Source organism: Papaver somniferum, chromosome 2, assembly GCF_003573695.1.
Source record: "Papaver somniferum cultivar HN1 chromosome 2, ASM357369v1, whole genome shotgun sequence".
In the NCBI taxonomy this organism is placed as follows: domain Eukaryota; kingdom Viridiplantae; phylum Streptophyta; class Magnoliopsida; order Ranunculales; family Papaveraceae; genus Papaver; species Papaver somniferum.
Genome location: NC_039359.1, coordinates 209,378,837 through 209,404,030, shown reverse-complemented (window position 1 = coordinate 209,404,030; position 25,194 = coordinate 209,378,837). Strand labels below are relative to the sequence as shown.

At 37.7% G+C, this 25,194-nt stretch overlaps 2 protein-coding genes and 1 long non-coding RNA gene across 8 annotated transcripts; all 3 read left to right on the top strand.

The window, feature by feature from the left end:
• Positions 1–490: 490 nt before the first annotated feature.
• Positions 491–3,985, top strand: LOC113354477. Of its 3 annotated transcripts, XR_003361900.1 has the most exons (6): positions 491–1,571; positions 1,668–1,927; positions 2,034–2,246; positions 2,391–2,552; positions 3,096–3,195; positions 3,462–3,985. XR_003361900.1 is itself a non-coding variant. In XM_026597801.1 (4 exons), exons 2-4 carry the CDS (start codon positions 1,896–1,898, stop codon positions 3,670–3,672), a joined length of 456 nt encoding a protein of 151 aa, XP_026453586.1. In that variant the 5' UTR covers positions 491–1,571; positions 1,668–1,895; the 3' UTR covers positions 3,673–3,985. The 3 variants fall into 3 exon arrangements, 1 of the variants encoding a protein (XP_026453586.1); XR_003361899.1 differs by lacking the exon at positions 3,096–3,195; XM_026597801.1 differs by lacking the exons at positions 2,391–2,552; positions 3,096–3,195.
• A 1,363-nt stretch (positions 3,986–5,348) lies between these two features.
• Positions 5,349–8,506, top strand: LOC113350384 (probable fatty acyl-CoA reductase 5). Of its 2 annotated transcripts, XM_026594507.1 has the most exons (10): positions 5,349–5,465; positions 5,592–5,695; positions 5,820–6,022; positions 6,115–6,215; positions 6,475–6,673; positions 6,758–6,922; positions 7,263–7,344; positions 7,476–7,760; positions 7,921–7,988; positions 8,063–8,506. In XM_026594507.1, exons 1-10 carry the CDS (start codon positions 5,387–5,389, stop codon positions 8,238–8,240), a joined length of 1,464 nt encoding a protein of 487 aa, XP_026450292.1. In that variant the 5' UTR covers positions 5,349–5,386; the 3' UTR covers positions 8,241–8,506. The 2 variants fall into 2 exon arrangements, with proteins under 2 accessions (XP_026450292.1, XP_026450293.1); XM_026594508.1 differs by lacking the exon at positions 6,758–6,922.
• Positions 8,507–19,311: 10,805 nt separating this feature from the next.
• On the top strand, positions 19,312–21,848 carry LOC113354475. Of its 3 annotated transcripts, none has more exons than XR_003361898.1 (6): positions 19,312–19,750; positions 19,855–19,941; positions 20,132–20,164; positions 20,326–20,387; positions 20,488–20,573; positions 21,553–21,848. It is a non-coding gene; the product is annotated as an uncharacterized LOC113354475 (long non-coding RNA). The 3 variants fall into 3 exon arrangements; XR_003361896.1 differs by having other exon boundaries at positions 20,132–20,239; XR_003361897.1 differs by lacking the exon at positions 20,132–20,164.
• Positions 21,849–25,194: the final 3,346 nt, after the last annotated feature.

Genomic DNA, 25,194 nt, shown 5'->3' with positions numbered 1-25,194 from the left:
ACGAAGCACATTGAGATTGACTATCAATTTTTCCGAGAAAGAGTTGCCCGCAAGCAATTACATGTTATGTTTGTCAGCAGTCGTGATCAACTAGCTGATATCTTCACTAAAGGGTTATCCTCTCCAAGATTTCAGTTCATCAGACACAAGTTGCACATTCGTCAACTCCAGTACAACTTGAGGGACGGTGTTAAGCATACTGCAGAGAGTCTTCCTCAAGACTCTCAACTCAGTCAGTCAGTAACCAAAAGTGACAGCACTAGTCAATAGGCTTTTAAGCCGGTCTTCTTGTTAGCTAGAAACTAGTTCAAGTCTTTCATTTTGTAAAACAACTTTTGATTTATTCTGTAACTGTATTTGAGTTTATCTCTAAATATAAATAAGAGTTTTATCTCCACAAGTATTCTGTGGAAGATATTCACCAAACATCATTCTGACTTTTTTCATCTGAAATCTCTGATTTTTTTTCGTCAGATTTATCTGATTTGTTTTTTTTTTCGTGATTGATGGTCAATAATTATAAACTGGTAAAACTTGTTTTTGCATAGATCGAATGAATTTGTTTGATTCGATTCACGATTAGAGATCAAATGAGGTTGTTTAATTTGATTCACGATTTTAAATTTATTTATGACTACGGAGCTAGGGATTTGGATAGATTTTTTTAATCTTTTGTTTCACTGGTTTCTAGGGTTTGTGGGTTCTTAGATTTTTGAACTTAGCTCATCTGCTTATGATCCTTGTTATAGATTCAGATCTTGGGTTCACGTTATGCAGCTAGTTTCGTTTTCAGATTTGAAAATTTATCTGCTTATGACCCTTTAAGTCTATTTATGAGAATGAATCAAATATTTGTAGATTGAAATTTCAGTGTCTGGTTGATTAAAGATTAGCTAGTTGTTTATGAAGGTGGACTAGAACTAGCTATTCTTGTGTTATGCAGCTAGTTAGTTTTGCTGTACTTTGATTTGTATATGTAGTTGTTATGCTCGTTCATTGTTTTGGAATTGTTCAAAGTGTACTGAAATATATAGACTCAATGATATAGTGTTTCCTGGTTTGCCATGTGATCATTGCTAACTTCAACAGCATAAAATCACCATACATTATCTGATGCGCAAGAACTGATTACATGTAGGAAGGGGATTAGAACATGGTAGAAAGAAAGAGAAGTCTAATGCGCAAGAACTGATTACATGTAGGAGGGGGATTATATAACATGGTATAAAGAAAGAGAAGTATTATGTAGAAGTGTTGAGGTTTGAGAGGGAACTTAATAACAAGAAGTTAGATTAATCATTTACTTTAAGCTCATAACATTTTAAAAACTGAGAAAACACTAACTTGTTAGTTAATGAATGACCTGAAAAATTGGTATTGACTTCTTTCGATACATACACATTGGCTTCTGATTTGCACCTCAGTAGCAAGATATGCAGGGAATTTCATTTTTTAATCTTTTTAAACCTCAGTGCTTTTGTTTCTTATCCAGAGAAACTGTGATAAGATCTATGATACAACGAAGTTTGATGGATAAATTCACATACTCGTTATTTCTGCATTACCCTATAGTGAGTGTTTGTAGTTTGGTTTGTCAGTATACATTTTGCTTCTATGGTCTCAATGTACATAAAGAGTTTACATTTTACCGTTCTTGTAATGTGCAGCATCGATGGGGGTTGAATAAAAATGAGTTTCTATCAAAGAAGAGAAAGTTGATCTGTCGGCTCCACCAGGTTTTGTCTTACTTACATCCGTCATTCTAAAGAAGATGGATAAAGGTGAAGTTTTGATGAGTAATATGGTCTTTGCGGGTGCAAATGAGTGTTTGAGGCTTAAGAGATCTCTTAGCTACAGACCATGGGTACACTACAGTAAATTAGGTGATAACTCGGATGAGGAATCTACAGATCGACAACCTCGTTAGGTTCATCCTTGTACTGAAATTTCGAAAAATCTAACTGGCCTTCACATAATGAAATTCACTATAATCACATATTTGTGATCTGAATATTTTTTTTCTTTATTGTCAGCATCTTCCTCCGAGGCCAAGCCTTCCTAAAGGTGTTCTTCGTGGGTGTTTTAAGTGTACTAATTGCGAAAAGGTTAAGTGATGGTGTCCGAGTCATTCTCTCCTTTGCTCATTTATGTCTTAATTATGATGAGACGTTTATGATGTTAAATTATGATGTTAATGGTGTCTTTAAACAAGTCACGGCAAAGTGGCGTCCAGAAGCTACACAAAGGTATTTCCTTGAGGATGCACCTGTTTTCTATCCATTTTACAGAAATCGTATCCATTATTTTTTCTTCATTTACTATTTCATGTCATCAGAGAATGCTATGTTGTACAAGTTTGGGTTTCTGATCATTCAAAACTCTATTTGCAGGAGTTTAACGATACACTTAAATATATAGACAACATACGTTCAAAATCAGAGCCATATAGAATTTGCATAATAGTTCCTTCCTCTTCATGGAGACCTCACTGCCCTCTTAAAGAAAACAGTGTATGAGAGACTCAACTGACTAGGAAGATACAACTACATCTGGTACGTGTACATGATATGCTTACTGCTATGTCCCTCATGTAGTATACGTTCCAATTGTAGAGCAGTATGAAAAACTGATTGTAGATATTGATGAACTCATACATATACATACATGTATTCCTTGCATAGATGAAACATACTTTCTTTTGCATGTTACTGAAATTTCTTTCATTTGGTTATCATTCTTTAGAAATTTTTTATATGCTAGCTTAGGTCTAATCATTTTTCTCATTCTATAATCTTGTTGATGAACATTAAGTTTAGTGACCTTATAAAGCAGTACCTCTCAGCATCTATTAGTGTTTCGTACATACCCAAAGATTACAGTTAGTAGTAAACTCACATGACCTAAATGCATACATATTACATTCACAGATATTGATATCACGAAGTTTTTGTTGTAAGGAATAACCAATTACTCCTATGAATAATTACTTAATTAGCTTTGTTACATCGCGAGAGTTGTACTGTTGCTCATTAAACCTTTCTCATGGAATGGGTATCAGTGATGTTGCCTTTTAAATGATTAATCTTCCTTTCCAGATGTGAAATTTTAATTCTACCCTTGCTAAGGGTACTTGAATATGGGTACTTGAACATGTTTGTTTGCTAATACGACATACTTCCCTCGTTCCCTTGGCAGGTTAGTGAACCTCCATCTTATGACCAGCTATTATTTCGTATCTTTAGATTTCTTTGTTGAGCTGCATTTTATTTAATCTTTGTGTTGTCATATGGACATAGTAGTCATATTAGTATGATCGTTATATATGATTAACTTGATTTCTCTTAGTTTTGATAAACTAAACGATGGACAATGAACTGAGTACAAACTATGCTTGTAAAGTCTTGCATAACAGGGTTCTCTATGGACAATGAACTGAGTATTATCAATTCTCTTTGTTGTAGGTTTGCACCCAGAGGTCATGGAAACGTCCATATGGTGTTGGTCTGCTTGTTGCAGGGTTGGATGAATCAGGAGAACAACTCTACTACAATTTCTCAAGTGGGAACTACTTCGAATACCATGCCTTTGCTATTGGGGCTCGCTCACAATCTTCTAAAACTTGTTTGGAACGCAAATTTGAGTCCTTTGCCAACTCTACCCGTGATGATCTGATCAAAGATGCACTCTTTGCAATCAAGGAAACTTTACAAGGAGATAAGCTAACAAGCTCAATCTGCATTGTTGCTGTTGTTGGTCTAGAACACTGGTTGAAGTGTAATTACGACCCATCATCGTCATCACCAAAAACTTCGTATATTTGCACGTATATAGGTGTATAAGTGGCAGCGTCATGCATATATATATGCCTGAAATGGAGGTGAGAAAAGAGTTGCGAGTACTGTTGAGTAGCTGGTTGTATTTGAACTAAGAATGAAATGTTGAACTAAAATATGTGGCCATTAATTTGAGTTGCTGCATGGCTTTGCGGGAGTTATCTACGTTCCATAATGAAAAAACTTTTGTTTAAGGTAGCTTTTCAAATTGTTGTTTTTAAAAGTTTGTTGATTGTATTTTCCGTTAATCCAAATATATGAAAGAAGCTTGTGTGTGATACCTACGGTTACAACTAACAATCAATAACAACAGTTCACTGTGTTTGTATCACAAGTTCAACTTTAGCTAATAAGTGACTGACTAGTAGCTAGATTGATTGGTAAAGCACTTAAAATGCAATAGAACCTTCTAAGAATCTACACGTATATATTTTTTATGCATAACATCAGATCAGGGTTCAATATCTATGGGTAAGAAAAGTACGATCCTTGGGCTGCTGAATGGTTACTCAACATTATCACTGAAGCAGACAGGGTTTCAGGTAAACCAAGTCACCGGACAAATTCATGGGGTAGGGATTCTTCGATTTTGATCATTGGGAGCAGAAATAATCGAGGCAGATTCCTTGCAATCGATTGGTTTACGGGTAATCCAGGGGACAAACCTCATCATCAGGTCATTCCTAAAGGCTACAACAGAGGGGAAAGTTGATAGAGCGCACCATTGAACTTTTGTTCTTGATTCCCTGACTTAAAATATCTTGCATGAAACAAACAACCTCATGATCCAAGAGCTGCCATGTGATGTGACCCCACGATTACCCCGATATGTAAATTTTCCTAAGAACAAATCTCATACAGTATAACTTTACAATTAACCTTCACAGTTTTTTAACATACACGGAAAAATACAAACAAAAACCTAAGGAAAAGCTCTGACTTCCATTAATTTGCTAATTCTCCCATAGAGAAGTCTTTTTCTAATAGTTGGCATGACTAACCTTGCAGTTGTTATGTCTACACTTAGTAAGTGGAGTAAACTAAGAAAAATTCAAGAAATACAAACAAAGTGGAGTACACTAAGAAAAATTCAAGAAATACAAACATTATAAATGGCATCATCTTGTGATAGTCGCCCAATTGCTTTGCTGGTGAGGAAAATTTCTACAGAAACTTACTTAAGATTATTCAAGCCGGATCAACTATTAGACCAAGAAATGTCCTTTTAATGTTGTTTGCGGCTGAATCCAACCAACAAATAAATTTATTTGAAACTTTCAGTGACCTTCATTATATCTCCATATTACCACTTAAAAATATATGGTCCAAAATAGTTTAAATACATACCCTCCCGCATAGACTATGCGGCATAGTGTTTGTAGGTTGTAGCTGTGTCAAATCGTGAAGAGCTAATCCAAAAAAACATGGTCCTTTGCTAATGACGTACAATTATTAATAGGGGTAGCTCTCATATTTTTGCTATAAATATATAGCTACATTTATTTTTAAGTTTTAAGAGTAGAAAACTTAGGTTAACTAAAAAATATTAAACAATGAAATTGAATGGAATTGCTCAATCATTTGAGAACAAGATCATCTTTGTCACCGGTTCTACTGGGTTTCTATCAAAATGTATGTAATTAATAAACAATCATCAACGCAACAATTTTTAACAGGCAGTGTGTCTTTTATGTTTTCATCTGTTATTCTTTATCTTCTTAATCATATCCTTAAGCTTTGATCAAATTGTGTATGCAGTGTTTGTGGAGAAGTTACTTAGGGTTCAACCTAATGTGAAACATTTGTTTCTTCTTTTAAGAGCTGCTGATGCATCATCTCCTACTCAGCGTCTGAATAAGGATGTGTGTACAAAATTCAATTGATTAACATTGGTTTTCCTTTACTAATAGATGATTGTTAGTATTAGTCAATAAACTAAGTAAATTAACTTAATGAATATAACGTTAGCTTGATTTGGTTTTGCAGGTGACAGGGAAGGAGTTATTCAGAGTGTTAAGAAATAAACATGGTGTTGGGTTCCAATCATTTATATCCAAAAAGGTGACACCAATTTTTGGAGATGTCAGTTTAGAAAACTTAGGAATTACACATCCTGATTTGGAAACTAAGATGCATAAAAACATCAATATTGTTGTCAATTTTGCTGCAACCACAAATTTCATTGAAAGGTATATATTCGTTAACGAATTCTTTTGGAGTAGGCACAAACTCGTGTACATGTCGATCATGCTGACTTTTGTTCCCTAATATTATTGATTAGGTACGATGTGGCCTTGGCAGTGAACACAATGGGAGCTAAGCATGTTTTGGATTTTGCAGAAAAGTGTGAGAACCTAGAGATCGTTCTTCATGTATCTACAGGTAAACTTTTGTATAATGCAAATGTATTTATGTCTCGGGATCCACTTTTGTGGAAATTAATTTGTGAGAACCGCATGCATTTTTCGTATGACGCTTATCAAAATAATAGTATCTTGTACACGTTATTTTTATTTTATTTTATTTTATTTTATAAGTTCTTGTACACGTTTTCCAAAAATCGCCAATACGTAATACCGCCTATTCTTGCACGTTTAAAACTAAACTATGCACGTGGCTATGATTGTTGATGGTTGTATAGCTTTTGTATGTACTGGAGAGACTACACCTGGAGTTATACTAGAGAAACCTCTGTGTAAAACACTGAAAGAATCCTCAAACTTCCTGAAAATTATTCACGAAGAAAAGAAGTTGATTCAATGCAGATTGGATAAACTCAAAAGTGAACAAGTCTCGAAGAAAGAAGAAACTGCAGCACTGAAAGAACTTGGACTTGAAAGGTAGGTAAAGAGTACTGATTTAACTTTATAAACAAATTTGAGATTACTTGGTCCACAACGTTTCTTTCATGGTGTTGTGAACAGAGCTAAATTATATGGATGGACAAACGCATACTCGTTTACAAAGGCATTGGGAGAAATTATACTTGGTGGACGTTTAAAAAGAAATTTTCCTCTTATTATTGTAAGGCCTACAGCAGTAACTGGTACTTACAAAGAACCATTTCCTGGATGGATAGAAGGTTTCAAGTATGTCAAGTTAACACTATACACTCTACCTTAACCTTATGGATAGAATGGCACCCTTCTAAGCTCTATTAAACCTGTTGATAGTAATACATTCCCATCAATGAAGTGAATTCAGATTCAAACGGAATTAGAATACCAACAATGCAAACCATTTGGAACCAGCCATTTTCCCTAGATACCCGTGATCTAACCAATAAATATGATAAACCTACGTTTTCCTTCACTTTTATTATTTTATTCACCAAGATGTAAAAGTCCAACATTTTTTTTTCCAAACTGATCAATTCAGCTGATGATGAACCTGAACCATAAGCATTATTTATTGCATTTAATTCTGCAGAACAATCGACCCCATGGTAATTAGCGTTGGCAGAGGGAAGTTACCTTGTTTTCTTGGGGACTCTGAATCATTCTCGGACATTGTAAGTTTAGCCTAATTAGCTCCGGTGAAAGCAGATCAAATCGTACTTTACAGTTTTTTTTCCCCTTTTTTCCTTAATCAGATCCAATGGTCAAATTATTAACGAAAACTCTTTATAATTTAATAAAACAGATCCCAGGAGATATGGTGGTGAATGCTATAATAGTAGCAATAGTGTATGCAAAAACCAACTTTCGTATTTACTCTGATGGTGACAACAATATTATCTACCATATAGGTAGTTCTGCACATAGAGAGCCAACGAGGATGGTTAAACTATTAGAATACGCTTACGATTATTTCAGCAAGAATCCATTGATAGGTGGAGATATTGATGAAATTGTTAAGCCTGTTTACTTCCCTACCATGTCTAGCTTCCAACGGCACATCTATAACAATTACGTGGTATCTATGAAGGTAAGTAAATAAAAACTATTAATCTATGAATAGGTTATATCAACACTAGAATCAATTTTGTTCAGGATGAGACAATTAAACTAATGCCTTTTCTTTCTTTTGTTTTTTTATTTGATGCAAACTAATGCCTTTTCTTCTTCTTCCTTCTTTTCTTGCGAAGGAGCAAAAAGTTCGATCTGCAAAACGGTTAGCTGAAATTTATGAACCTTTTGTACTCTTCAAAGGAACGTAAGTAATTTATAATTCAAATTGATATTCGGATATTTATTGGTGTTGTAATCTCTGAATTTTTTGGCTTGTAGTTTTAGTACTTCGGCCGTTGATCAATTGAGAGGGTGGACGAAAAAACTTGGAGATGCAGAGTTATTTGATTTCAACCCGGAACACATAGAATGGAAAGATTATATGATGAATATCCATATTCCCGGTCTCGTGAAATATGTTGTTAAACCACAGGTGGGACATATTAGCAAGTTATAAGTTCAATCGAAATCAAATTATGATGCTATGCTAAAGCGTCAAAATACGAAGACCAATAAATAAGTGGGTTGATTACAGTATACAGCGACATCTTTTCCTTTTATTCTTACTGTCAGTTTACTTACTTAAGATTGTAATACGTGGTGTTCATCCATGCGTTGATCGTCCTGTAATCACCGACACTAGTCTCAGTAAATAAATAATCTGTGTCTGTACTCTGTACTACTCTTTCTTATAAAATGAAACTATAACTTCCTTGTCTGTCACTAAAATCATCATAAACAGAAAAAGAAAATGAAAACTAGAAATACCGATGTCTTGATATCATTTTTGGAAATTACTGACATTATTTTCTAGAAGTTTAAACCAATAGTTTTTGGCACCATGTAACCACTTGCTAAGCAAAACTATTATATCACCCGATTTCCGTGTAATTTGGTACACCTACAACAATCTTGCTAGCATACCAAAATAAAAAAATTAAAAAAAAACACAACTATTTTAATGTAGACTAGCTAGTTTTGTACTTAGCCATGGTACTCGTGCGCACCATTAGTTAACTTTGGAGTAAATGTGATGCAGGCTTTGTTCCCAATCAACTGCTGTAGTATCTGTGCTTTGATCTGCAGTCACTTTGAATTCAGGTTTAGAGAGAAGTTTGGTGTCTGTTTTCATAGTTTTCACACCTGCAGTATATTGCAAACCGCCGGCATTGGTTGCAGTGTAGAGCTTTCTTCTACATAGAGTGTATTTTAGTTTGCAGGCCCGATTCTTTTGTGTGGAGGCTTGGTTTGATCTTGATGTAACTTGTTCTTGGCTCGGGTTTTCTTTTAATATAACCTTTTCATTCGAAAAAGAAACTTGGAAGTAAATGTAAATGTAGGTGGTGAATACGTGAGCATTAGCTTATACAGACTCGATCAATTTGGAAGTTAAATTCCACGAACACTTGACATACGTGATCATTAGCATATATCCCACGCATGGGCTCTAATCTCTTATTTACGTTTACGTATATATAAATTTTCCTTAACTTGATTGACATCGTTTACAAAACTGCAATTGTATTATCAACCCGAATAAGATGTCTTCTGAATTCATCACAGGAAAGGTAGTCGGAGAACTAACAAAATCTGATGATCTCAAAGCTATTGCAATGATGCAACCTTCGCGTGTTATCGTTGATGATATCAAGGATATGTAAATGTCACGAGTTGGTTTCTTTCTGTTAATCTCGTCTTTGATGAGTTTCACCTCTGATTGTCTTTGAAGATGTTTCTCGCATATGTTTCTTCTTTTGTTTTAGTAATTAATTCCCGAACGAGTATGAACGTTCGTTTTACAAGTTATCCGATTTTTGCAGAAATCAAGGTACCCATTTCTATTCTAGGAGCTAAACTCGACAACTAGTCTCCAGCATTTTAAAAAAAATAAAATGAAGAAGTTTAAAAAACCCGAGATAATCAAAATTATACACATGTTGTATGTATCTGATGATGCATGACTGCAAAAACTGTTGTATATATTATCAGACTCTCAGCATGTTGTACGATGAGATTTATTCGAATTAATCAGAGGAGGTTGTGTTTTGCTTACAGGTAGACAGCATTGTGAAGACATTTAAAGGGGTTGATCACGGCTGGACTTTGAAATATGACATCGGAAATAAAGAAGCTGTCAAGCAAGCTGAAAAGGCTCATGAATACACGTTAAAATGGCTCTCTAAGTATGTCAAGTGTTAGTCGTGATGACGTTTATTCCCACAGCTACTAGCCACTATCGGTTTGTTATGGTTGTTTAAGGCTATATTCTAGTCAGTCGCACAGTATCATATTTGTATATTTCATCATATGCTTCTCGACATTACTGTTCAAAATTTCACTCAGCGATGGATCAATAAATCCGATGTTTTTATTCAATCACGGATGAATAAATCAAGCCAATGTCTATAATGGTATTAATACTCATAAAATTCGTATAAAAAAACTCTTATCTCTCTGCTTCTCTCCGTGAAACTAACCCTGCTTTTTCCTCCATGTGACTGAAGCAGTGTTTGAACGACCAGTCGACCATATTCTTGGTTTCGGGAAATATTGTTCGTAACCAACCTTCTGCAACTCATCTCAAGACCATAAACCTCATATATTCCACTTTATCTTTGTTACGCATAAACAAATTGATAGAAGTTACATATGAATATGAACATCAACATCCTATCTATATACCTATGGGTACCAGCTAACAATCAATAACAACAGCTCACCTTTGTTTGATATCACAATTTGAACTTTAGTTAATCAGTGGTTCACTAGTAGATTGTAGGTAAAGCAAAATGCAATAAAACCTTAAAAGAACCTATATACATATATATTTTATGTATAGTATCAGATCATTTTTGCAGGAGAAAATTATTGGAGTAGGGAAGCGATTAGTAATAGCAAGAAAAAATTATGGCAAGAGTTTTAATTTTGTTAGGCTTTTTGTGAGTTATTAGGGCTATTCCTATGGAAACTGTCAAATAATTTCTTTTGTCAGGTAGATGGGAAAACTCACTTTTCCACTATGGCTATTCAGTTGGGGGTCTAAAATGAGATGTGCGCTCGAACAAGTCCCGCCGACTACTGATTTTTAATCATCAACTGTACAAATTTGTATTAAAATAATAATAATATGTATAGAAGTTGTAGGTACAGAAAAACTACTCGTCACGTGGTCAAACGAGATGGCACGAAATGGACGAATGAATCTCACCAAAGGATCCTTCAACTAATCTCAAAAATGAATGACAGTGATAAGTTAAATCAGCTGTCAGATAAGTCAAATCAGCTGTCAGAGTTACTTTTACGAATATAGGATCTGTGAAGTATGGATTCTTTCCTGTGAAGATAGATCCGCGAAATACATGATAAGAAGACACATCTCGAGATAATCAGAAGGCGAGATAAAGATGACTGAATGAGGTGATAGTTAACGAAGTGAGTAATAGCCCTAGACGAAGATAAATTATTGAGCAAGAAACCAGGACACTTGTAGCGACAAATTACCGAAATTATCGGCGAAAGAGATGGGAAAATTTTATTGAAAACGATTTGGGCGAAGTGTAAAGTAGACTCATGTGAATTGTGTGATTTCTGGCGAAGTAAAATGAGTTGTACTCCATTATGTAGTTTTCCTATAAATAGAGACCTTAGATGATTGTAAAAGGGGTTCGATAATTTTTAATGGGAGAGGTTATGTTGATAGGAAGCAAGTGAGAGTTCTGGTGAGTTCATATACCTTGTAATATCATCATCATCATAGATTCAATAAAGAATAACTTTGATTTATTCTCTTAAACATGTCATGGGATTGTTGTAATTATTATCTCGGGTGTACCAATGGATTTCCAGTCACTACACCATATTTTGCATTTAGTAACTTTCATTTCTGTCACTAAATGGGGTTGTAACACAAATCTACCATTACAAAAGGGGGTGTAGCAAATTTTCGTAACAAACATGTTACCGTTACTAATCTGTGGTTGTAACAGCTTTCGTAACAAAATCAAGCCGTTACGAAATGAAAATTAGTAACCAAGGTCAGACCGTTCTAAAGAGAGGGAGTTGAAGTTGTTCTTGAGTTTTGTTATTAAATTTTTTTAACGAGTTATTCCTCACGAAAAGTATGGTTTTACAAATCTTAGAAGTTTTGTTTGTATCTGAGATCTAAGAGATAGAGTAATCTTTGAGTTTTATCTTGAAAATTTCATTGAAATTTTAAAAGGAAAATTTATCTTAGGGTTCATAGCAAAGATAACTTAACTTCATTAGTTAAGGATCATAAACAACTCGGTGAATCAAGAGTTAATTCGTAAGTATCAGTTGAAGCTGATTAATGGCAAGAGTACTGAATCGAGCAAAACACATAATAGCAGCAAGAAAAAGCAAACGTTTAGAAGCAAGAAGAGGAGGAAGAATGAAGATAGGAGAAACATCATCTGCAGTAGGAAGGTGTGGTATGACTGGGCAGCAGAACGGTGGTCCTGCCGGAAACAACTTTCTCGAAGGATCGGTCCATACTACTGATACCGAGACTGTTGTAGGAGAAGAACCAGTTCATGAGGAAAGGGAATAAAATATCAATGAACAAAATATGACCTTGGAGCAATTAAGGGAGACACTTCGTCAGGAAAGAGAAAGAGAAAGGGATTTGGTGGAGCAACGAACAAGACTCGCAAGACAGAAAGCTACTTTAATGCAGGAAAATTGTCAACTCAATGAAGAAATAACAATCAATGACTCATGAGCAGGAGATTCATACTCAAGGACGAGAATAAGTTCATCAGCGAGGAGGAATTTACATATGAGAGATGATGTACTCGAAAATAATGAAGATGAGGAAAAAAGAGACGAAGAAAGAAGAGAACGAATGAGGAGACGCCGAAGAGAGAATAACGAAGAAAAAGAGATGATGAGAGCGTTGGAAGAAACTAGATGGGAGGATCAGAGGAGAAGATTCGAAGAAGAAAGAAGACGCGAAGAAGAAAGGATATACGAGGAAGAAAGAAGACACGAAGACGAAAGAAGACACGAAGAAGAAATAATAAGTGTACGCGAGGAAGGCGGTGGAAATTTGAATCAAGCAGTTTTTAAACGAATTGCGAGATATGAGGACGCTGATAAATAATTTGAGAAGAGGAGAAAGGGTACAATTAGCAGAAGCAATAGAGGAGGCTGATAAATCCCCATTTACTTACGAAGTATTGCATGTGGGAATCCATGAAAGATGCATGTTGCCAACCTTTGGAAGCATATTCAGCGGAACAGAAAGTGCAGTACAACATTTGAAGCAGTGCACTTTATCATTGATGAAGTGGGGACGAAATAATGCGATGATGTGTAAGTATTTTCCTGCGAATTTGACGGGAGAAGCATTGGCTTGGTTTGATGGATTACCATAAAGATCTATTTCCTCATTCAGTGATTTGCAGAGGATATTACTGATAACTTATATCAGTAATAATATGATAAGACCAGGAATCAAAACCTTGTTTAACCTAAGACGAAGACCTGGAGAAAGTTTGCTAAGTCTGGTGACTAGATGGAGGATTGTATGTAGTGAGCTCGCTGGAAGAGTAGATGAGAAGAATTTTATTTTGGATTTTGTAAACGCCCTGATCCCGACTGATCTCTTTTACACCAAAATATTCATAATCATAAACTCATTATATTTGAATGAATTGAGGGAGTATCAAGAAGAGTACATAGATCTAAAGGAAAAGCAAAAGGAGGTTAACGAAACACAAATCCCATCAAAAGAAGGAGCTTGGCGCCTTTTACCCCGAATGGCGCATGCAGTAGAAAGCGACTCGAAGATAGACCCTATATTCGTCCGCATGTACGAAACCATGCCAAAGAATTTAGGAAAGTTAAGAGAAATCCAAGAGGATTATGTAGCCCTGGAAGAACTTCAAGACGGTACTTATGAAAATTGGTGAAAAGAACCATTAGGCGCCAACCCAAGGAGCAGGGCGATCCAACAACGGGTCAACCCAGTTCGATAAACATTGGACTGGGGTATGGAAAGGGCGAGACCAGGCCCAGCAAAAGAAGGGAAAGTTCGTAGACCCAGTCTACACGAAGCTAAAAACTCCCATATCCGAGATACTCAAGAAGATCGACGGAAAACATAAAAATCACTTATCCGTGGAACAGAGGTCAGCAGCCAGAGCGGGCCAAAAATAAAACTGACTTCTGCGAGTTCCATCAATTCCATAGCCACACGACAGACTCGTGTAGAGACTCGAAGAAGATGGTACAAGATATGACGATGAAGGCAAGCTTCAAGAGTACATCGCACAACCAGTGATCCCACTCGCAGCTGGAGCACCCATACATCATGTGGAGATCCCTCGTGAGGCGCAGTATCTAGGGTGCAATACAATATCGCACTCGGCAATCGTTGCCCCCACACCTGAAGCAAATATTACAAGATGAATTCACAAGCGAAACTTCGAAGGTGATGAAGTTTTCAGTGTATCTAGAGAACCCCTGATTGGGGAGTGGATAAAATTACCTATCAGCTTTTCATCCACGGAGGTACCTGATGGAGGACAAAACCACAACGACCCACTAGTGGTCACGATGGCCATAGCTCTTCCTGAATGCGAAGGCGAGGAAGAAAGACCAAAGGCGTTCCCTTGGGCAATGCCCAAAATTATACTCGACGGAGGTAGTTCCGTCGAGATCCTGTTTTATGAAACATTTAAACAGATGGGCCTTAGAGACGATTGCCTAATACCCTCTACCTACAACATATTTGGCTTTAACGGCTCCTCAACCCGCCCAAGGGGCGAGGTGACATTAGAAATCCTTGTGGGAAAAATCCTCACCTTAACTACTTTCTGCGTGGTAGATGTACTATCGCCCTACACAGCTATTGTCGGGCGATCCAGGGTCCATGGGATCAAAGGAGTGGCCTAGACCTACCATCAAAGGCTAAGATTCCCTACGCCCGAAGGAGTTGCAGAAATTATTGGAGACTCTGGAGAGGCAAAATACAGCTACAAGATGGACGTCCAGAACGGCGAAAATAAGGTAAACTCCCAAAGGCACAAGCAAGGAGGTCCAGAAATGACAATAATTTGGTTGAAATTCATGACAACATAACAATAACTAATGCGCCAAAATGCTCGGACGATGCTCCAGCCTCGTGCAACGCTATAACCTCGGGGTCGCCTACTTGGCCATTATCGCAATCACAGAACCTCCCCGATGAGGTTGAACACGAATCTAACCTCCAATCAGAGGATGAAACCGCCCTTATCCTAAAAGAAAAGGAAGAAGGCACCATCGAAGGAAACACGGGAGAACGCCAAAACCATTTGAGAACTGGTACAGAGCATAAGGTGACACTAATGCACCAACAAGCTGTCTGTAAGAAATTGGGCCACATACACCTATGACGAATCATGCCACAGCCAACGATATTTGACATAACTAGGATGTCAGAGATAGATGGAGGCAAGCGAACCAGCATTGACACCAGCGAACTTGCGGGGACCTCTTCACGAAATAGTCCACAAAAACTCAACCGACTCACAAATGACGCATCAACAGGTGAACTGCTATCCCTGATGGATAGATATTCGGGTTACAGATCTCCAACTAGCAAGGATAGAATGCAAGAACATCTTTGGCCTTACAAAGGAAAATGCCTAGAGTAAGCAACGATGATGAACCTAGAGCAAGACGAGTTTGGTAGACGAAGGCGTACTCCCTTGGAATTTTCAAGCTTAGTACTGAGCCCTTGGCCATTAACCAAGAGTTGAACCAACATCGTTGAGACCCTTCGGGGTGACACATGACAACGAGCTACTATACAATATCACTTTGCAATACGGGCAGAAAACACAACCCACAGGCACGACCCGGACCATCACGTCACTAACAAACTCGTGGGTCAGGACATTCGAACCACCACCGCACCAGATAGCGGAAACAGCGCCCAAAGGGCCATTAACAAAGTAATCTCTCATATGACCCGGACAAATACATACGCACGGGGAGCCAGTAGATGCGATCGGCTACGCAATATACCATGGGCCAGTCGGACTATCCATAGATCGATGACTGAAATGACCCCGATCGTTCTCACCTCAGCTACAGAAGCGATCGCAACAGCTGAGGCAACAATCCAAATAGATGAGGCCTCAACCCTAGGAAGAAAACCACCTCGGAGACGGCGCCCTTGAAGCCAACCAATCCTGAGGAGAACCCATATTTGGTCCCTCAAAGGGTTAACAACTGTCACTGGAGGTATACCCGAGGACACAACAAGTATGCCCATCAGAAACAATTTGACTCAGCCAGCAAAACTCTGCATGAGATCCTACCATGCCACTACGAGTCGTAGGAACCGATTCCCAATCGAAGAGGAGCCTGCGCGATCATTGCCGAGGCATATGATGAAGCACACAAGCTTCCCAAACTTATTAGGGAAGCAATAACGCACACATAACATGCTAAGTACCCAGATCAACACAAAGCCCATGTAGGCTGACGCTCAGAAGGTCAACATATGAGAATAGTGCCTAATCCCTACTTGTAAACAGGTCATGAAACCTCCCTCAAATGTACTAAGGGTTCACCAAACCCTCTTTTGAAGATAATAAAATTACCCCTTTTGGGTATTCTCAAACATCTGACCACTCAAAGGGAAAGTATAACCTAAACTGGACACTATTAAAAAGCCCACAAAGGAACGAAGGAGAAAGGAAGGTCTGCTATATTTGAATCCCAACACTGTAAGAGATGACCTATCCAATTAAGGAATTGATCACTCCTAGTTTATGTCACCCATGGTTGGACCAAGAATATACACCAAAATCCTTTAAAACAAGCAACACGAGACTATAAAAGGATAAAAGAAAGAAATCACTAGCCATGTTGTTAGATAAGTTAATGGGAAATATCAAAAGAGCCTCCCACATTTGAGGACTTCCCAAAGATAAAAAAAGTATTTTCGTCTCGCAAGGAGCACGAGAAACAACCAAACAACGCTTACTAATACACCCTCGGACGATAACCAGAGGTCAAAAGAAGAAAATTCAAAGTCCTTAAAAGGCAACACCTACATGTACAAGAGGGCAGGAAAGATCAAGTCTGTCCATCATCAGGAGCGCCTTGATCAGTGTCCATATGATCCTCGGCATCAGGAGTCTCTTACTCAGGCTCGGGCTCGACGAATGGTGGTGGGATCGCAACATTAGCAGCAGCAGCTACAGCAACCTGTTGACGCTCACGAAGCACATCGGCTTTACAGACCTTTGTGACCAAAGCCTTGCACTCCGCGCGAAGTTTGCTTAACTTTTCATTCTTATCGGTGCGCTCAGCTTCCAACTCTTCTTCATGTTGATTCACCGACTCATTTAGCTCCTCATCAAGACTATGCCTAGCAGCTCTCTCTTGCACCAATATCTTCTCCAACTCTGCACTTCGCTTACGAGCCGCTGCAAGCAAAACAAACGGAGACGGTCAGTTTGATAGAAATATCATGAAGGATAGATACGTAAACAACGAATATTTTCATCGATCAACCTTCATTCTCAAATAAAACGGCAGCTAAATTTTGTTCTAATTGAATCTTTTCGGTGTCTAGAGCAGTAATCCTTGCTTCAGCAGGAGTTATAGCCGCATCACCAGTAGGGCATGATAACATATGTCTATCACGCTCCCTCTCAAGTGAGATAAAATTCCGCTTGAGTTGCCTCAATGCCTCCCTATCATCCTCGGCTTGCGCCAATTAAGGCAAATGATTGGTATGCCATTCAATAAGTTCATCTTTCTGAAGTCGAAGGAGCTTTATATCGTCCGAGCATTCCACTGCCACCTTCTTAGCCTTATCCAACAGCCCACGGAGCTCCACAATGCGATCCCGATGTACATTTACATCCTCCTGAAGTTTTGCATTATCTTGCTCCAAGGAGTCAATCTTACATTGACGCGCACTCACATCGAGTTTAAGACTGATACGTTTTCTAGCATGCCTATGACTAGCATTATCTATCTGCTCCTCCAACCGTTTGACCATGGCTACCACTAGAGGGTCTAGTTCAGAAGTCTAAACCTACTATGACGACATAAAAACTTAAACGAAGGAACAAATAAATACCTTCTAATTCTCTCTTATCCTGGCGAACAGACAAGGCTTTCTGCTTAGCCATCGTCACGGCATAACGAAGATTCTGAACCTCTTGTTCAAAATCCCTGGATCGCTTCCTAGCGACACGAGTAGTCCTCAAATTATTGCTCTTGTACATCGGACAACAACACCAGTCAAAACTGGGGCACTCAGAAACTTAAAAACAATACAAAAACAAAAGGTGTACAATACATACCGCATGCACGAGATGCTGCTGAGTAGACTTAGGTAAAGAAGTCATGATATGAGCTTGGTCGTCCTCGCTCAGTCGAGCATACTGGTCCGAGCACAACATCTTCATCGCCTCGGACCTTCCAAACACGGTGGAAGACGAACTAGAGGGACCCACTGGAGCAGAAGGAAAGCCGCTCGCAAAATTGTTTGGTACACCGGGAGTACCTATACTCGGAACTACTGGAAGAACACCACCAACATTAACATCATCATCAATCCGAGCACTCGTATCGAGAAGAGCACCCTTGTCAGCGGGATCACTCGCCTGGGGCAGACTCACTTCCTATCCAAAAGCACCACCATCGAGATTGACGGGATCATCAAAGCTTGGTCAAAATCATCAAAGAATGCATCAGTAAGGTCCAAAACTTCATTTTCACCAAATAGCGCACCAACATCCACCTCCATGGCAGGCTCTGCCACATTGGTCGAAGCATTAGATGGCCCAGAACCATCAGCAACCCTTCTCATCTGCCAAAAACATGAAATCATCAGCTGCTAAGGCATACAACAGGGGCAAGGTATGTATATATACTTCAAAATATTAAAACAGTATTTTATACCTTAGCATCCTTAATAGCCCGATCAGACTGAGAAGAACGCCTATGAGAAATGACCCATTTAAGCTCCCAAGGCTTGTAGGAGGGCAGATGGGCGTGCATCTCAGGAAGGCCGGGAAGAACATTGCCAAGTTCATCCCAACCAAAAATGTAAGGCCCCACAATCCGAATAGGAGCAACAAGCCACTTGGCATCATGAGTCTTACGAAGAGAACGCTGAGTAGAAATAGGAGGATCTAAATCGGTCATAAGCGGAGGACCTCGGATAGCTCTCCGAGATCTAGAAATCCCAACTCCAAAACCGTCAAAGGTATCGCACTGTTGACACCAATAGTTCTCCACAAAAATATCAGAGTTGTACAAATCCGTCTGAGAAGGAACGAACTGATTCAACTCGTGCACTAGTGGAAAATGGCATTTTAAAGTCTGCTTGGGATTTATGATTAAGACTACCCTGGGCTTACTTTATAATTTGGGCTTCCGAAGGTAATAATTTTGCACGGAAAAGCAAATCTAGCTTACGTGGAAGTCGTAATATAGGTTAGTAGTTCGGTAAAGAATTAGAGTTTCTATAAGGAGTATAGTTAAGTCTGCCGGTGTAAATAGTTTCTCTGGTCCGAACTTCCGAGGTTTCCTTATATTTTCCTTCCTTTATTATCACTTCTTTCTCAGATATCTCTTTCCATCTCATTTCCTATTCCTAAACGAGTGAAAAACCAAATAAAAATCTCAATCTCGGTTTCTCATCGTCTTCTCTTGTCTTTCTTATACTCAGATTCATCATTGAAACCCTCCATGAAAACTCTGCACTTGTTTACATCGATTAAGATTTGAATCACCAGTTGCAATCTGAAAATACCGTTGGTAATGCAAGAGCAGGATCAAATAATTTTAAATCAGATGTTCTATGACCTTTTAGATTCAACTCAAGACTTTCAATACAAGATGTTGAATCTATTGAATCTAACAATTAAGCTACTGAACAAGATGTTGAAGGAGGAGAAATTATTATTATTATAGATCACAATCTAAGAAGTGGGTTCTTTTCCTCTTTAATTTTGTTATGCAAATCCTAATTCTTTCATTTAGATTTTGTGTAGATTGTAACTGATGTACTTTTTTGTGTTTATCATTCGTAGGTTAAGATGTCTATCTGTAAAGGGAATCCTAAAAAAGTCCAGTTTGGATGGTGGTGAAAAGATTAACAACTCCCAACAACTTCTAAGGTATTCAAGCATTATTGCTTCATATGATTTCAATTTCTTAATTTAGGGTTTATTTAATCTTAACAGTGTTTGCTTATTTGGAGTTGAAATACATGGATTTGGATATTTTTTAATTGATTTTAATCATGTATATTGTCACTGGTAATTCAATTTTGGTATTGGTTATTTTCTGTTTTTCTCATTTTTTCAGTTATGGAATTTCTTGAATGGATGAAAGTTGCTTGTAAGGGGTTCTCCTGCCATTTATGTGTACTTTATGTTTTTCTTGTTGTTGATGTGTGGTTATGCTCCAACGGTGGTATATATTCTGTCATCTGTGGTATGTTTGATGGTTGCTCTCATGTTTCAAAAGTTAGTCTTTGAATTGTATTGTTTGGATTTTAGGTTCTTTAAGGAAGCTAGTGTGGAAGAATGAGAAGATGCTGAAATACTTAACCGAATATCAGGTGTTTGTTTAATTACTTAAGTTGGAATATTTTTTTGCAAGATTATTCTGTTTTCGGGTAAGATTTAGCTAATGAATGATGTTGTTTTGCTAATTGTTAGAATAAAAAAGGGGGTAAAGTCAAGCTACAATCTATGATGATACCATGTCTGAATCCGATCAACTGAGAAAGGGAAAGCGTTGTAAGGTAACTCCTCGTTCTCAAATTCATATATATGTTCCAAATGTTTTTTTTTCTTTCCATGTTGTACTTGAACTTAGCTTTTATATACTTAGTGCTATTTGTATCCCTTGTACGGTCACTGATTAGTAATGAGTGTGGACAATTTTTTTGACTCTGCTGTGTGGCTTGTTTACCATGTTTGTTTACATCTTCCAGTAGTTTGATACTACTTGTCGAGATGATAGGCCCCCATGTTTACTCTCGTATCTCTTAATTATTATTATTATTGTGTAGATTTAGTTTCTTACGCTAGATAGTAAGATACGACAAATGAGAATACATTTTCTTCCATTGATGAATAGGGGTTCAACATTTTGCCTTCCTAAAGCAGGTGAATTTTGTTCAATTGGTAGTATTTTAGGCATCCAACTCCAACATAAGAAAGAGTAGATTCATGCTAAAGATTTTTTGTACCATTTGAGGATTATGTGTTTTATATAACCAATCATAAGAAAGAGTAGCATTTCTGGCTCAAGTGCAGATTGTCAGCTAATCTATATTTTTTGTGGGAGGATCTGTCTTCTGCTCCAACATGAGCCATAGTTCCTTCCTGTTGTATTTCGTTTCCATTTAAATTATATTACTTCCTGTTGTTCTCTTGCCTTGGATGTATAATACTGTAAGTGCTAATACTATAAGTTCAACATTAGTAACTGTATTTATATCCCTTTTGATGACCATTTAAGTTGATCATAATCATGTTTAGGTCATGAAATTTCCATTGGTGATTTTCATGTTTATTTTTCAGTTTCCTTGGTTTGGTTAGTATAGTTTCTCTTCACAAGGTATCTTTCCTCGGCTTTGTTCATTTAAATATTTTTCAGGTTAGATTTATTATTTGTGTGCTGTCAATCATTTGAATAAGTTCTTGTTATAGGCTTGTAGGATTTATGTAAATGGTGAAATTGATTCATTTATGTTGTCTCTCATGTGAGATGTACAGGTAATCATGGATTACATGCTAACAAACCCGAGTGACACGGCAACTTGAATGTTGATTAACATCTTTCATACAAATACAGAGGTTGAGCTTGTTGGGTGCTTAATGGACCTGATTAGAGACAGTTTGTTAATAAATGAAGGCATAGATAGTGAAGTCCCTCCTTAACTTAGTGTAGATTTTCTGGTTTATTAGCTTGGAACAGGAATATGAAATTAAGTAGATGAAGTTTTGAGATTTGGAAAAAGTATTTTAGACTGTTGGCGCTTTTTAATGCAAATTTCGTTTTGATTTACTGTCAATTTAGTTTTTTTTGATCGGTGCAGCTTAATCAGCTTTGAAATAAATTAATTTTTTGATCAATAAAACCGTGATGCAGTTGAATCAGCTTAATTTGGATTCAGCTGGATCACTTCCAAATTTTTTTTATAAAATATGTTCAATATAAAAGTCTGTTTCTGTCAGCCTATCAGTTGACTGTCCAAGATAGACGTTTTCTAATAGATTCCAGGGGTCCCAGAAGCAGTCTTTTCGAGAATTAAGACTACAAATTTCGGGCCCCCAGAAACAGACGTTTCTGGTAGACTTATTTTTTCAATTTTCCACTAGTGGTGCTCGGTAACCTTACCCTGACTTCGATGAGAACACTCTCGGGCGATCCTATAAAAATTATCATTGGGCTGAAATATAGCTCGCTGAGGGTCAAGATTACACAATACCTCGTATTGGAAAGGATCCAGCGGACAGTACAGAGGAAGACGAGGGCCCGCATCGAGTTGGCCCACTGCCACAATGATCTCGTTGGACCACAAGGGTTCTCTGTAAAAAGGCTCTTCGAAAGAACACCAAACTGACCCTCAGGAGTAGCAAAAGAGATCTGAAACTTTTGAAGACGATGTCTAACCCTCACCGATTCCATAAAATCATCATCAGAAATACCGGTGGAACAGTCGGAGCATGGATTTCTCATCGGACCTTTCCCGGTATTGCTAAAAAAGCAAATAGAAGGAAGGAGTTAATACAATTGCAAATAAAGAAAAGAGAAATCAAAAAAGGTGGACAAAAACAAATAATGACGGTTCTCAGAAACTTCACAGACGAAGAATAATGGAGGAAATCATCAAAACAATCATGATGATCACAAAACCCAACAAAAATAAATCAATGAAAAGAACCATTGATCCAGACAAGTATAACAGACACACAGTTCAAAGTAATGGTGTAAAACTACCGGAGAAAACAAAAGGAAAAGTAAAACCAGGGGACCATACCGTCTTGAAGAGCGAGATGGAGAGTTTCTCCCAGACATAATAAACCTCTTTATAGGAGACAAGAAGTTAAGAAGGAACAGTAAGAGACAAAGGAGAGAAAGAATGAAAAAGTTCTGAACTCTGAAAACAGATAATAAAGGCGACATTCTGTCCTCCCAAAAGATTTTATAAGAAACCAAGGGATAACCAACCGACGCCTCAAATCCAACTGGTAAAAGCGCACTAAAATTGCAGATGTGGCGGAAATCGCGGACGTGGCGAAAAGGAAAGGATAGTTACGAAGTTTTCTTCCCATCATGCCATCGGCAAGTTGAAAAGAAAAGGAGAAAAATGTGAGGGTAAAATACCCGATGTCCACGTGTCAACATCCTAAGGGATGAACCCATGATAAGATAGGAGCATTGAATCATCCTCTAAAAAGGTGAGTTTGTCTGAATCGAGACGCCTGCTACAACGTCACATGAATGAAGCATGTAAGGAGTAGTCTAATCCGCTCAGAAGGTCAAGTCTAAAAAGAAGGACCGCATTTAATGAAGGATAAGGGCAAGATGTGGGCAGATCTATATCGTGACAGAAGACTCAGACGATCTATACTGCAACCCAGAAGTGAAAGAGCACGAGGTTCTCCAAAGAAGGGTCGCACGATATGGAGGAGAGCGAGACAACTCGGAGGGAGAACCAAGCAAGTCATCAGGAGGGATAGTATAGAACCAGTCTGAAGCAGCGAAGGCGATTTACGATGGACCTAACAGTTCGGATAAACAAGCCTCCACGAGTCTAATTCCCCTATAAATACCAGTCCATGTAGAAGGATATGGACAACTTATGTATTATTAAATGGTCTTTCTACAAAGAGTTCCTGAGAGAGATCTAGACAGAGAAGAGTAAGAAATCTAAGTGATATTTGCAGCTCCTTCAAGGGTAAGACCTTATAATCAATAAAGAACACATTTTCTTTCCCGTGGATGTAGGTCTTCATGGCCGAACCACGTTATATGCTTGTGTTAATCTTTACTTTTCATGCTCTTTTCATCTTGTTCATCTTGAATCTTGTATAGTTTAGTAGTTTATAGCCTTTAGATCTATATGGGTGTAGTCCTCAGAAAAGATGCAACTACACAACTAATATCGCACAGGAGGTGTGGGGATTAAGTTTCCCAGTTGATAGAGTTCTCCCTTATATAGTCTTTCAAATCAGGGTTTGCAATTAATATTAGATTGGTAACAAAGCATTCAATATTCACCGTTAGATGAAAACCTGATTAGATTCAAGCTAATATCGTTCAACCGTTAGATCGAAAACTTAGATTGTTACACGCAAATGAAATGTACTATTTTGGGTTTATGTAACCGTACCCAAACATGAACATTTGTTAGTTCAACAATAGTTAACCAATGGTTAGCCATATGATCACTTCATATCAACCATGTTCTTCTCACCATAACTAGTTCAAATGACTCAAATGAACTAGTTAGAGAGTTTTTCAATTGCAAGGAAATCTTATGTAACTACATAAGACACAATGGAAGCAAAAATGATTTGATTCACTCGAATCGGTTCATGAACTATATATCCATGTTTTGCATTTAGCATTCCTTAGTTAATATAAATAAGTTCACAAACAATCGTCTTTAGATATAACCAGCTTAAGTTCGCAGACTTAAGTTTCCGGAAGGAGTTCTCAAACTCCAGCAGATTTTCTCGAGTCGAGAACTTCCGCCAGTTCGCGGACTAGGTTCGCGGTCTGAGTTCGTGGACTGAGTTCACGGCTCTTGTTCCGGTTCTCTTGATCAACAAAGTTCGTAAACTTCGGTTCAAGGAAAAAGGACTTATACATATATGTATTTCCACACAATGTTTATATCCATCATTTTTTATATAATCTAAACTCTCATTTCAATCATCGAAACATTTTTAGAGGACGTTATATTGTTGTTATTCACAAACCATTTTTCGTCAAAATAATTTTCAATGTGATTGAAACATAACATGACTTTCGTCACTAGGTAAAGATGAACTTGGACAAAGCGAAAGCTTACCAACACATATTTCGAGAAATAGATAGGCGAGATAAACTCGGCTCGAAATAGCAAATGTTTATAATCAACGTCTATATAGCAAAACGACTTTTGTCTCAAGATAGGAGATAGAGTAGATATACTTTTGAGTGATAGATACGTTCAAGTATCCACATACCTTTTAGTCGATGAAGATCCACCAGTTCCTTGAGTAGTCCTTCGTCTTATATGATGATCGCCATGTAGTTCTTGAGCTCAACTATACTTTCTATTCTAGTCCGAGACTTAGCTATAGTAGACTAGAAATCAAGACTTATAGTTTTGATCACTAACATTGACAAACATGCTTGAGATA

Excerpts from the sequence above, each read along its gene's own strand:
- LOC113350384 (XM_026594507.1), top strand. The coding sequence starts at position 5,387 with ATGAAATTGAATGGAATTGCTCAATCATTTGAGAACAAGATCATCTTT. Across the intron at positions 6,674-6,757 it reads AAAGAACTTGGACTTGAAAG|AGCTAAATTATATGGATGGA; the intron begins GTAGGTAAAGAG and ends TGTTGTGAACAG. Across the intron at positions 7,761-7,920 it reads ATTACGTGGTATCTATGAAG|GAGCAAAAAGTTCGATCTGC; the intron begins GTAAGTAAATAA and ends TTTCTTGCGAAG.
- LOC113354477 (XM_026597801.1), top strand. The coding sequence starts at position 1,896 with ATGAGGAATCTACAGATCGACAACCTCGTTAG. Across the intron at positions 1,928-2,033 it reads CAGATCGACAACCTCGTTAG|CATCTTCCTCCGAGGCCAAG; the intron begins GTTCATCCTTGT and ends CTTTATTGTCAG. Across the intron at positions 2,247-3,461 it reads CGTCCAGAAGCTACACAAAG|GTTTGCACCCAGAGGTCATG; the intron begins GTATTTCCTTGA and ends TCTTTGTTGTAG.